At 36.3% G+C, this 13,366-nt stretch overlaps 1 protein-coding gene across 1 annotated transcript in view; it reads left to right on the forward strand.

Moving 5' to 3' along the window:
• Positions 1–13,366, forward strand: part of LOC113477320 (lipoxygenase homology domain-containing protein 1-like) — a 159,821-nt gene that overhangs the window by 80,179 nt on the left and 66,276 nt on the right. Inside the window, exons 30-33 of the mRNA XM_026843568.1 lie at positions 5,356–5,575; positions 6,923–7,077; positions 9,735–9,948; positions 11,298–11,488. Of these exons, the coding sequence (XP_026699369.1) occupies positions 5,356–5,575; positions 6,923–7,077; positions 9,735–9,948; positions 11,298–11,488 (780 nt within the window). The remainder of the gene's footprint in view (positions 1–5,355; positions 5,576–6,922; positions 7,078–9,734; positions 9,949–11,297; positions 11,489–13,366) is intronic.

Here is a 13,366-nt window from a genome sequence, read left to right on the forward strand (position 1 = left end):
TACATGGCCAGTATTAAAATCAACCCTAACACAGACCTGACTACCTGTACATCTGACACACATCCTGCTGCTTTGAGAGGCTTCATCTGAGACATCTTTTTAATGTTCAGATTCTGTCCTGGCTTTCTAGGCTGTCACTGCAAATTCTGTTGATTGGCATGAAGTGTAGCTTCTAGCCAGTTAGATGAGAGAAACCGTTTGCAATTCAAGGCAGTTTTGTAAAGCTCAGAAATACTTTTCAGTGGCTGCAGTAAACATTCCGAAAACAATGGCAAAAATACATTTAGAGAATGTTGGCAAAGCTTCATCGTAATGACCTGATCCAGGCTGAATTTTTAATTTAAATAACAAGCTAAAGCAATTTAGGAACTTTACGGGGAGTAAATGAAAACATAAATGGCACTTGTTAAAGACAAGAAAGCAGTTGCTTACCAGAAACCAGACAGGAAACACACCGAGCAACAAAAGGACCTTCCTAAACCATTGATAAAATGGAAAAGGTCAGTAGAAACAGAACCCATGTATGGAGCAACCACACCAGCTGGCTGAATTTTGGCAAACATCATTCTATAAAGCAGACCTCTGCTATATCGAACTTGGCAGTAATTTCCCAAATGGCATGTATTCCTTGTTAGAATTGCCTAATTTCAATGACTGAGTACCGTGCTAGGAAAAATTAGTATTATTATGTGTCAGCCATGGTTGTTCCTCATAGTCTACTATCCCAGGCACCATAGTACCATACCCATTGTACTGGGCTTCCATCCCAATGGCTTTCTAAATGCTTGTCCATATTTTTTGGATTGGCTTTGGGTTAGTGCCTGTATTTTCCCCTTAGCTATTTGTGTCCTTGTTGCTTTGTATGAAGAAATTAATACTATCTGAGCATTGCTTACTGTGCATGATTTTTTTTTTCTTTTTGCCACATTGCTTACAGTGTTTTACAGTTTTTGTGGTGTTCTAAGAAAATCAGAATAGGGGTTCTGATATAAAGGAGCATTTGGGGTTTCATGGATATCTCCATAAATATCTTCATATATTCTCTAGGTTGTTCAGCTAATAAAGGCAGTTTCTTCTTACTCTCCCTTTCTTTGTTCTTACTGAGGTTATTCAGAAGAATGCAGAAGCTTTGCTCATGTTTTCACACTGTAGCAGCAGACTGGAGGCATGAGCATGATATCACAGGATGACAACCTGTGAATTCAGCTTTCCAGAAGCAGGAGTAAATGAACTTTTAAACCCCCTCAAGATCCTGATCCTAGACAAATGTCCTTAGTAATATAGTGCAGTAAAAAGAACAACAGGCTATGTGCTATAAGCAGCTCACATTGTTTTGAAACAGTACACTTAATTTTGATCTCAGAGAGACATTTATTGCACACTGAGGACAAGGAGGCATGTAAATTCCCGATTTTCCAGGTGCTCACACAAATGTATGCACAGATGTGTATCGTATTCAGAATGATTATCTGATCCAAAATTTTTCTAACCAACTCCTATGAAAGAACAGGTGTAGTTTAATTACATGTAGCAAGTGTAAAGAATAAATTGTTTAAAGAGATAAAATAGCAGCATGATATCAGGTACAGTTGTTGGGTTTCAGTGGTCTCAAACATCTGTAGTACAGTGGGTGAGCTGCTTAAATAAGAATAAATTTAATTAGAACACCTTAGTTCTAATAAATAAATCAAGAAATAAGCGATGTGTCAATATTATTGAATCTGCTGAATGTTCTAGCATTGAAGATAGCACGGCAAGAAACCATGCCACTTCCAGTGAACAAACACATTGAAAAATAACTGGGAAAATGAAAGTAAACTGACATTGCAGTAGATTTTTTTTTTTCCTTGGTATTCTGGTGATTATAGGAATCAGTTGTTGATCTCACATGGAATGAGTACATTTGTAAAGTATATATATCCTTCTCCCAGTTGACAATGTTTCTTGGTTGCTTACAGAGTAGGTTTGTCAGAGCATGCCTTTGGAGAGTCCTAGTGTATCATGCACATTCTGTTTTTCACAGAATCATAAAATGCAAAGATACATCGACTAACAGATCATGGGATTGGGATCCCTAAAACTACTCTTCAGAATACTAGCACAGGTCATTTGAAATGAGCAACAGAGTTCTGCAAGTAGGACTGTTCATAAATACACAACAAATATGGAATGTATTTTGTGTTAAGGACTATGAGGATGACAGAAAATTTAAAATCACATGATGCAATACTCCATATGTTTTCCACAGTATGAGACGATTCTCCATACAACAAGTAGCATGATTTCTGGAGTTCCTGACAGAAGGCTGTTCAGCTGAATTTTAGGATGCTTTGACCACACCTTTCTAACTAGAATCATTCATGCTTTTTTTTTTTTTTTTTTTTTTTTTTTGGGAAGTGATAAAAAAATTAATTTAAATGTGCACCCCAAAAGTAAATTTTACAAAGCTTTACTTATGTTAGGCATGATGTCTTTGGAGAAGCCCTGCATGAGTCAAAACCAAAAAGATTTAAACTATTATGAAATTTTCTAATCATCTTCATCAGTTATCTGTCTCTGAGAGCTTCAAAACCCCAGTGGCTTTGCCAGAGCATCCTCTTGAATATAAGAGCTGTGCTCCAATCATGTAATAGAAAAAATATTGTGTTTGGTATATGACAAATGGCATCCAACTCAGCTAAGATTTGAAGTATTAAATACTACATAAAACCGCTCAGAAGAAATAAATGTAGAAAAATTAATTAGGAAATTATAATAATGAATTAAAAAAATGAAGTGTCCTCTTGCAAATATTTTGCAAATTTAAAACCAGGACCACTGGATACATACTTTGAGATGAATTATTTGTCTGTCTGTGCTTTGAAGGTCATGTTACATCAATTAATAGGCATCGATGGAGAGAAAAGCCAATTATGGGGGTCAAAGATAGGATATCGTATTCCAAAGGGAAACTGATAGTATTAAATTGCTCAGAAAAGGATTACAAGAATGATGTAATGGCAATGATATGTTACAGTGGTGGAGATGAACAGAAAGGTTAATGGCCAGAGCTGTGGGGGGAAAAACAAACCTATGAAAAGGGGGGAAATATCTAATACACTGAATTGAAAATAGTTGGTGTTTAATTCCATGGATCATGGACAGTATGATTACTAGTTCTTGCTGGTTCAAAAGCAATCATGGAATTAATTGAAATTGTGATTCTAGAAACAAAAGGGAAAATGGTGGCTTTTAAATAGCCTGTCATGTAGTCTGAAATTATTTTCTTATATATTTCATTTGTGCATTTCCTACAAGCATTATAACACATGTCTTAATGTCAATTTAGATGCCCAGAGAATTGCAAACTTATGTAGAAGAAGACAAAAGTAAAATGTGAGGTACAGCTTGCCCTGTCATATAAAAATAATCAAGTTCTGTAATGTTGCAACTCCAAACCAGAGAGCTTTTTGGAATAATTTGTGCATGGCATGTATAGTAGTTGTGTGATACAATCATGAGGTCCATCTGCAAGAAAGAAAATCTGCAGGCAGTGATTTTACCAGTCACTAGTCTGATTCTGGAAGAGAAGCAGCAGTGATTTGCTTGTGAAGGAACCATAGTTTAGGTGGCTGAAGAAACTGTGCTCTCTCCTGTCAATAAACCCAAATAATTCCCATTAAGTTTAGTATGAGATGAATGCATATTTCAGAAGGAATTAGACCACTTAGTCCACCACAGCTAGTGATATAGCTAATGGTATCTTTTGCAACATACACAGCATGAATGAAAGTCTCTTGACATGAAATTACTTTTTCATGGCACAACGGTGGAGACCAAGTTAGGAATCTGTGAGAATGTGGTAGATCTGAGATAGATCTCCCTCCCATATCTATCCAAGTTAGATCTCCCTCACATGTGCACTGTAGTCTGGGACAACCTTAAGACCTGTATGCACGATCATATACAGACAGGCAGGGCAGGCTAGGCTTAGAGAGAGGACAAGTCTTGTACCCTCTTCTTCAGTGTAAAGCTGCTACTGCGTGGCTGTTGTGGTACTGTGGAGCTGAGAGATTCACTGCAACCTCGGGGCCATTATATTGACAGTGGGAAGTATTTACTCCCTGGTCCTTAAAGAACAATGCCTTAAATCTTGAAATTTTGTAGGATTGGCATGGCAACCAAGGTAGCTGATACTTCGCTACATGTATGTATCCACCGTGCAAAGGCACGTGAACCAGCTTTAAGCAAGCTAGGTCAGCAGTGAAGGGCTGTCAAGTGCAGAGCTCTGTTGAGAAGCACAATAAATTAATCTATTAGGAGCTCTGTATTCTGTCTTAGGAGCCAAGTCTGCTAGTGATGCTGCTGGTCCCAAAGCATGATTGTGTAGGACTAACCAGTTTCTTACTGTGATGCTACTGGGTGCACAAAAAATTTATTTACTGGCAACAGTCACCAAACCTTATGTTATGACTGGTCTGGGGGAAAAACAAAAGCAATATGAGAGAAAAAAAAAGGTCATTGGCAACGTTTTCTGTTTTGAACCTTCTTAGAAATAATTGTTACCTTTTTATTTCTGGCTTGTTTCATTTGAAAATCACTTCCCATCTTGTCTTTCTTGCAGTTGCCCAGTGAAAGACTGCAACACTCCATTTCCTGGTGTTCAGAAGACTTTTGATGCGGTGGTTAATGTCAGGCAGATCATTAGTGCTTGATACAGTTTGATCACCCCAGTTCTCACAGCCCTAGGTTGGATAGTTTAACCAGATCTCACAGAAGCCCATAATCATCAACCAGACATTGAATTTCCCATATGTAGTATGGGAACAGGGCTGTGTTGTTCTAAGTTAATTCTGTAACATTCATGATTTACTTTTACGCAGAAATATCCCTTCTTTTTTTTCCAAATAATTGGTTATAAAGCAATTTCTTGTTCTAAATCCAATATTTTTTCAAATGAGAATTTAGTTAAAATTTTCTAGGCTCATAATAATTATAATTAATTTTAATACCTCACTTGACTGCTGATATCAGAACCTTTATTTGTAAGTTAATGCTCTCTACATCCAGTAGGGTCAAAGTTTTACATGTTACCTTTTGTCTAAAGAGCTTAAGTGCACAGATGTTACTGATTTTAACCTTGACTCACCCTAATGGTAGAGTATCATGTTTACAATACTAAAGGAAAAGGAAAATAAGGAAGACAACTCACCCATTATCATACCATGAAAAGAGAAGGATTGATTCTGTCACCACACTTATCCCAGCTTTTCTGTCAGTTAATGTTAAGTTTAAGAATTCCACACAGCAATTTAGAAAATCTCTGTAAGTGAACCAGCCCTGACAGTACACTCTTCCTCATGATATTTGCTGCAGGTTGAGACTGGAGATCTGGGAGATGTATACAAGATTCGGGTCAGCTGTGATGATGTGCCAGGCTTTGAGGGTTGGCATTTGAAGTCTTTTCAGTTAGAAGAGCTACATACAAAACAAGAACTGAACTTTGACTGTAACTGCTGGCTCTCTCTTAAGAGAGAAGATAAGGAGCTGGTGAAAGAATTCCCTTCAGTCAATGAGGACCAGAAAACTTTACCAGGTAAAAACACTGAGAAGATATAAACAATGTAAACTAACCTCTTGAAAAGAAGTCCCATAGATATAATATAGTGCTTTGTCTGGATTTGATATCTTCAGTGTCTCTATTGCAACTGTCTTCATAATGCACTGCAAAAATGCTGACTACTTAAGAAATTTTAATTTTCCAGTTAAGTTGCATATTGGGTTTCACAGCTGCTAAATCTGCTGTATGATTTGAAGTGTGCAAAGATGAACAATATAATTACACGTTTTAAAGATAAAGCACATGTTCAAAGCCATGGAAATGATTTTTGGTAGAGTTACTATTGAGCTACCTTGCTTACAGTAGCTTTAATTACTAACAGAAGTATCAGAAATAAACATTGTACAAAAAAGTTTTTTATTTGTCTTTCCTTAAGGACTATTTTTTGACATGCTGAGAGTTTCAGAGTCTATTCAGAGATAAACTTGGAATATGAAGACCTATAGGAGTACTGCATTTGTTCAGAAAGTTAACAGTTACACATGAGATAAAAGTAATTAGAGACGTGACTGCTTTTCTAAACTACAGTCCTGGAAGTTCTAGTCCCTGAATACCTCAAATCTATTCAAGACCTTAAAAGAAACTATAGCATTACATTAGTTAAATGTTAACTCAGCAGGACTGTACATTAAAAATGACATTTGAAAAATTTTGGTTGCTCTTTTTGTATGACTATGAATATATATGCAATTTAATGATCTTCTCAGAAGAAAATCTAATCTGACTGTGTAGAAGTGAATACATACAGGAGCACTACAGAGGCAAATGTTTAGAGCTCCTGTCATGCCCATTAACTTAATAAGTGCATTTTGTAAATTTTTCTACATATATGTCATGTCATGCATCCAGATGTTGTACTACATCTGTCTCTGCTATTCTAATTTGCATAAATTTTGCATAGTCTCATTCTTTGACCTGTGATAGTTATTATCTACTGCAAATATAATTCAGTTTCTAACAGTCCCTGAACAAATTCAGATGAGATCTTATTTTCCAGATCTTGCACACTAAACAGAATTGGGCAGAATTTGTCTAGATTTTAGCAGCTTTAAGCTGCATAAGTCTGAATTGTCCAGGTCCATTTTAATTTGAATTTCTAAGGAAAGTAATGGAAAAATCTTTGTTGAGCTTAGCATGAAGAAATCAGATATATACAGTGACCTGACCATTTCAATCACTGTGTAGCAGACTTTTTGCTAGCTGCATAAATAAAAACAAGCAGTAGTCTTACTAAATACTCTGTGTTGCTTTTTTCTTTTAAGTATACCTTGCACTTAATCAGCTTTACTTAAACTTTTTTTGTTTTGGTTTGGTTTTGTACAGTCTATAAGTATGTTGTCTCTGTACATATTGGTGACTGCTGGGGAGCAGAAACTTTTGCGGATGTTTATATCACTCTCTATGGCAAAAGAGGGGACACAGGTGTGAGGAAACTTCATACATCTTTAGCAAAAGGAAGAAAATTTCAAAGGAATAAGGTAATGGCACAAAAAAGCTGTCTTACATGTGCAGGGGTTAGCACCGCACTAAGTGTCATTTAATGCCTGCTCAGAATATATCTTGCTACAGATGGGCAAGAATTTGGAAACAGATATTTTCTTCCAGATATTCACAATAGACCAATGCCAGTGTTATTTCATTCTTGTAAAAGAACATCTCCACATGATAATAAAGACTCCACATGAGCACATAGAAAGCAGATTACTGGGGAGAACCATTGTAATCATGTTTCTTACTTCTGTTCCAAATACAGGACAGCACAGGTAACAAATAAAAGTTAGTGATTAGAAATAAGTTACAGAAATTGCTGTGAGACTGTTGCAATCAGTGATGTTTCTGCAACCATGATCCCACATGAAGCACTAACTCAATATCTAGAATTCCAATATCTCAGTATCTAGAATTCCACTTAAAGAAAAGAGTGCACATAAAAACTGTTTCTAGATGACCAATAACAGTAGAATTCTTCTCTTTTTTATTAGGCTTTCCTATGAGAGGTTCACTCACTGAACACTGAAGTTTGAAAAAGCTCAGTACCAGGATGTACATTGTCAAGGAGAGTCTTAGATTTCTGTGAAATTATTTCATTAGACAATTACCACAGCACTTGGTAGGGTAAAAGTGAAATCAGTAACAAACTGAGAATTTCTAAATTTCATTTCTGTGTCTACCTCAGGGCTATGTCTAGATACAGAAGATAGCACTCCGCAATAATTATTTTAATTTACCTTCATGCACAGAATTGTTTCCTCAAATGTCTTAATTAAAAAAAAAGTTAATGATTTCTTCTTACAGTCTGCTGTTGTATCCTATTGTTAGAAAAAAAAAAAATCTATATTTTGTCATATGAAAGTACTTGTCAGATTAGTAGCAGAAAATCTACTTCTCCAATATTTTAATTTAAAAAGTATCAGGACAACACATAGGACTTTGGCAAGTACTACATTCTTTAGAGATCAGTTTGATAATATCTTTTTTTTTTTTAATTGTCTTGACATCTGGTTAGTAAATTCCTACTATTGAATTAATGTTTTATTGAGATGATGGTGTTAATTATAGTCCTAGATGTTGCTGTTGAAACTCCAGTTGTCCATAACCTTGTTGACCATCAGGTCCATCTGGCCCCAGACTGGGTAATATACAGAATACCTCACTTACAAAACAAACAAGAATTTACTGAGGCATAAAATTTATTTCTCTGCATTTCACATTTTTCCTTATTGTTTCTGTTGTCCCTATTCTCATCCACTGTTGCTTGTGTTTACTTCTCTTTTGTCTTACTCTACCTTCTCCATTCTGCTTCCCTTCTCATCTCTCATCTTCTGCTCAAATTGTTCTCCACCTTCATCTTAACTTCCTCCCTTCTATTGCTTACTCTTTTCTTCATTTGTTGTTTCCACAATTATTTTCATTTTGTAAGAAAAACAGAAGGACAGGCTTTTTTGACTATTAGAAAATAATTCAGGATCTCTTGGAGTGGACACACTCTTTTTAGATTTCTAACTTTTCTTTAGGACTATTAATATATACCTAGGTTTGTATGATAAATTTTAGAAACTAAAAGTACTCCACAAGATAGAAATTTGATTAGAACCAAAATCTTGTCATAACTGTTTCACTGTCAGAAAGTTAATGTATGTCAGCAGTTCTCAACCTGTGGTCCGTGACCCCTGGGGGGCAACAATGTCTTCACAGGGGGTCTGTGAAGGCTTAAAGCAGAGGTGGGGAACATAAAGCCTAGAAACATTTGGTCTGGCCTGTGGCAAGCACTTTGCCTCCTTTGCCCACAGCCCCCTCCTCTCATACTCAAGCCCCCACACACTTTCCCTGACGCACTAGTATATTTGGTGCTAGTATGGTTGGTGGGACCCACTTTAACTAGGAAGTTTTTCTCTTAAAGACATTTTCTTAACCCAGTGTCCCTCTTTAGGACCACAATGGGGCTGAAGTCTGTTCCTCCAAGTGGCAGCCCTGGACCCATAAACAAAAATATATGGTGACTGAACACAGACAAACAAGGGGGGTGGTGAGAAGAATTATAAAAATTGATCAAATTTTGATGTAAAAATTAGCATAAAATTCAGAATTAATACATTAAAATACCATAAAATGGGCCATTTGAACAAGAAGAGTGTTGATGTTATTATTTTAAATTCATATGGAAACATTGCAATAAAGATATTAGGAGTGTGTGCATTAACAGATTAATTTCTTTCCCTTCTCTCCAAGTCTGAAGATTCTTCATTAGAAAATTGAAATAAATATTTGATGCAGTCTAGGGCTTTAAATCTTGAATTAAGTCTTGGTGGTCCTTGGCCACGAAAGGTAATTAAAGGGGGTCTGTGGTGAAAGAAAGATTGAGAACTCCTGATGTATATGCATTATAATGTAATATGAAATTATTGATTAAATGATCCATATTGTCCAATGATCAAATGAAGTTATAACGCATCATTAATGATGAATGTGGGACTCAGTGTTAGGTAGAATCAGTGTGTGCTTTCTTAGATTCAGAAGGGTGATGTTAATTATTTCAAAAAAACAGGCACAAATTTAAAATCCTCAGCTGAATCCAGGACTACATTTTTCCTAAAATTCAAGCATGTCCGTGTCCAAACTCTGTTATTTTTTTCAGGTGGATTTGTTTTTGGTGGAAGCTGTTTCTCTGAGTCATTTGCAAAAAGTGGTCATAGGACATAATGGAGAAGGCTATGGGGCTGGGATGTACCTCAAGATGGTAACAGTCAAGGAATCACAAGACTCAGACAAAGAATGGGTCTTCCCATTGTGGAACTGGCTTGATACTCATCTGGGATTATGTGAGACTGTTTGTGAGATTGTGACAGTTGGTAAGCTCTTCTGTAAAATTGGCCTGCCCGTTTATATGTTTGTTTTTTGTTTTTTTTTTTTAATTTAGCTACAGCTCTTTCAGATTTCTGTAGTATCTTTCTTTTATTGAAAATCTGAATTTTCAGTTTGATCTTACTATTATAACAAAACCACATCTGGTAAGGTCAAAGTTAATCAAATTCCATCTTGTAAATGTGTGGAACACTTGCCTTCTAAATTAAATATAGCACATTTCAATAAAAGGTTTAAAGCAGATTATAGTTTGGGATGTGTGCCTCATGGGGATGAATAGCTAAAGTTTTATGCACCACTTTGCAGGTATCTTAGGATCTCATTTGAAATCCAGAGAAAGATTGCTTTAGTGAGATGAGCCTAGTCTTTACCTGTACCGCAGTACAAAGTAACAGTTCTGCTGTGCTCATCTTCTGCTCCTTTTCAAGCCTACTACACCACAATTCGTGCAAATCTAAACCTCAATGTATTTGGCAAAAGAACAATTACAGTAGGACCTTTAGTCATTTAGAACTAGTAGAAAATATTCCTTCGTTCAAACCCGTGGAATCAATTCCATGTAAAGTAAATGAGCTACAAAAGTTTGTCCAGAGGGAGTAAGACAGTTTAAAATCATAAGGTGCCCACAATAGATATGCAGGTATTCAGTTATGTGGGTTTTTTTCTGAGCTGTAGAAAGTACATTTTGCTGAGCTTTTCCTTTCCATTATATCATTTTCATTTCCCATAGAATGGCGAAAACAGAATGAAAATTAAGGATAACAGCAATTAATGAAGAAAAAGAGAGGAAAATAGTAATATTGATCTTCTAAGGATCTGGCAAATATTTCTGTGTGTTTATTATAGGCTTACCTGTCAGTCTTGCACTATTGCAGCACACATTATATTGCTAGGTAAGATCTAGTTACAAGTAGAGTTCATTAGTAGCATTCATTTTGCATTAGGTGCCTACATGCCACAGATGGCTGGTGGTTCTAAATGATAAATTGGTTTTAGTAACATTGATTGCTTTTTAAAGAAGAATTAATTAGGCCTCTAAAAGGTGACTGTATGTTCTCTTAGCAATTACTTCCAGACATGACAAGGAAAATACCTTGGCATCAAGAAAATACCTTTGAAACTAAATTTTAAACACAGAAAGAACATTAAGCTGTTAAATCTTGGCAAAAAGTATAATAAAAGTATTGATGTGTTATTCTTAGTGAACTGTTGCTATAGATACATCATCATCTGCAAATAGAGCTTTGTTTGTCTACCATAAAGGCTACAGTCCTGCTATATTATACCATTCTCTCATGCTGTCATCTTTCCTCTTTCTCTCTGATAATTTTTAAAGGCAGAAGACTGACTTCCAGTCCTAAACTGCTTGAAATCAACATGAAGTCATCAGGTGTCTGGATAATGGACATAACTGGGTCTGACTTGAACAATGAAGAGGATCCGATATACCTTTCTTTTATCTTCTACGGCAACCTGAGTTGCAAAAAGTTGCCACTTGAAGTTACAGGAAAAGCAATTCAGATCAAAGTACTTCAACCTTTCTTTATTGAAAGAAAAGCCTAAGAATCATGTAGCTGATAAGCCATTTAATTCTCAGATAAAGTGTGTCTTTAAACTAAACTACCAAATTGTTTTTTAAGTCCTCTTTGTAGTCTGTCATAGGTCATCATTTTTGTTTCTAGGTAGTAACACTGTCACTTGAACAATGGTTTTTGAATGAGCAGATTCTCCCAATGTCTTATACTCAGGATGCTTAAGTGAGCGAACTGGTCCCTTGGTGCATATCACAGTATATACTGTGCTGCAGGTACTGATTTACAGGTTTTGTTGATCTCACAAAATTAAGTAATTTGTAAACATAAAATATTCCATGGGATACTATAGCTTTTGGGGCTGATGATGAAGAAGGAGGAATCATAAATGAGATGAAACTTGCAGAAAGTTCATTTTTCTCTTTCATGTAAATTATTCTTCCCTACCAGCACACTTCTCCTGGCTAAGTGCCTTTTCTTTCATGGCTTCTTTCTTTCTTTCTTTCTTTTTTTTTTTTTTAATGTCATTATCACTTTCTTCTTCCTCTTCATCAGCTTCGTTTTACAGTTTTTCTCCTTCTTTATTCAGTTCTTTTGCCCTTCCATCGTTTGTCTTCACTTCCTCCTATTACCCATTATTAACAAGCATCTGAGGTCCACTTTCATTGACTCATAGCCTGCTTCTTTTCCCAATGCTCTGACTTCCCTCTTGTAGCTAGAATTCCTTCCCAGTGCCAATGCTGCATTACTCCTATGCTGGTTTGGTTTTGCCCTTCATGAAAGAGCAGTTCAATAGAATTTGGAACTGACCTGAAGATAAACACTGTAGACCCCTCCTGTTGGCTCAGTAAATTCCTGAGACACAAAGTGCTGGAAGATAGGACAGTATTCAAGGGAAGTGTGACTACTACTTGTCCTGTTCTTGTACTGCTTGTTCCATCCTTCTGTTGTCCTTTGTGGGTTTTGAGGAAATGGTTGCTCTGTGAAAAAAATGAAAGTTTTAACCTTGTTTGGTTCCTCATCCTTAGTTTTAAACTTGATTGGTTCATCCTGCAGCTGCGGAAACAAATATAAGGCAGGACTGAGGGAATGGGAGCAAGTGGGCAGACAGGAAAGTGGGAACTTCACAAGCTAGCTTTGCATCCAAGAACTGTGTCCATAAAGTCACATCCTGAAAGATGTTTCTTCAGGATTGACTACTGGAACTGCAGAAGCAGGTAGCAAGAAAAAAATGAGGGGACAAAAAAATAAGGGGGGGTGGGGGGTGTATGAAGAGAGCCCTGGCAAAAAGCCCAAAGAGTGAGTGGAAATACGTAACTTTTCATTTTCGGGTTCATCAGAAAGCTGTCTTGGAGTTGTGAATGTAGAAACTGTTTCTTGGTTCTTCTTCCTACTAGCCAGGTAAATTGAACTTAATGATTGAGCTAAAGAAATATTTGTCTGTTTTTTCATGTTCCTCTTTAATGAAAGAGGAAAAAACCCAGACTAGCCTAGGTCATAGGCATGATGCAAAATGAGGAGTACCCAGAAGGTTTTTCTAAGTTATTTCCAGAACCTCTGGTAAATATAAAGAAATAGTATGAAACTGGAAGTGCCCTGTCAGAGGAAAGGCTGAAGTCAGGTCAACATGCACTTCTCTCAGCTGGGCAGCATTTGAAATGAAAGAGCAGGGGAAAGAATATTAGAAAAGAGGAAAAAGAAAATACAACTTCTGATTTCTCCCTTTTTCCCTTACAGGGAAAAATTATTGGTTGAAAAACATTAATTATAGTTATCTAAGGCCTCCTCTACTTTCAGTTACTCAAGAAATGGTATTTCATAGAGATGCTGTACTATCCCCAGTAGAACTGGAAGATTTCTTCTCAATCATGAA

This window comes from Athene cunicularia, assembly GCF_003259725.1.
Source record: "Athene cunicularia isolate RWA chromosome 2 unlocalized genomic scaffold, athCun1 chr2_part1, whole genome shotgun sequence".
Lineage (NCBI taxonomy): Eukaryota > Metazoa > Chordata > Aves > Strigiformes > Strigidae > Athene > Athene cunicularia.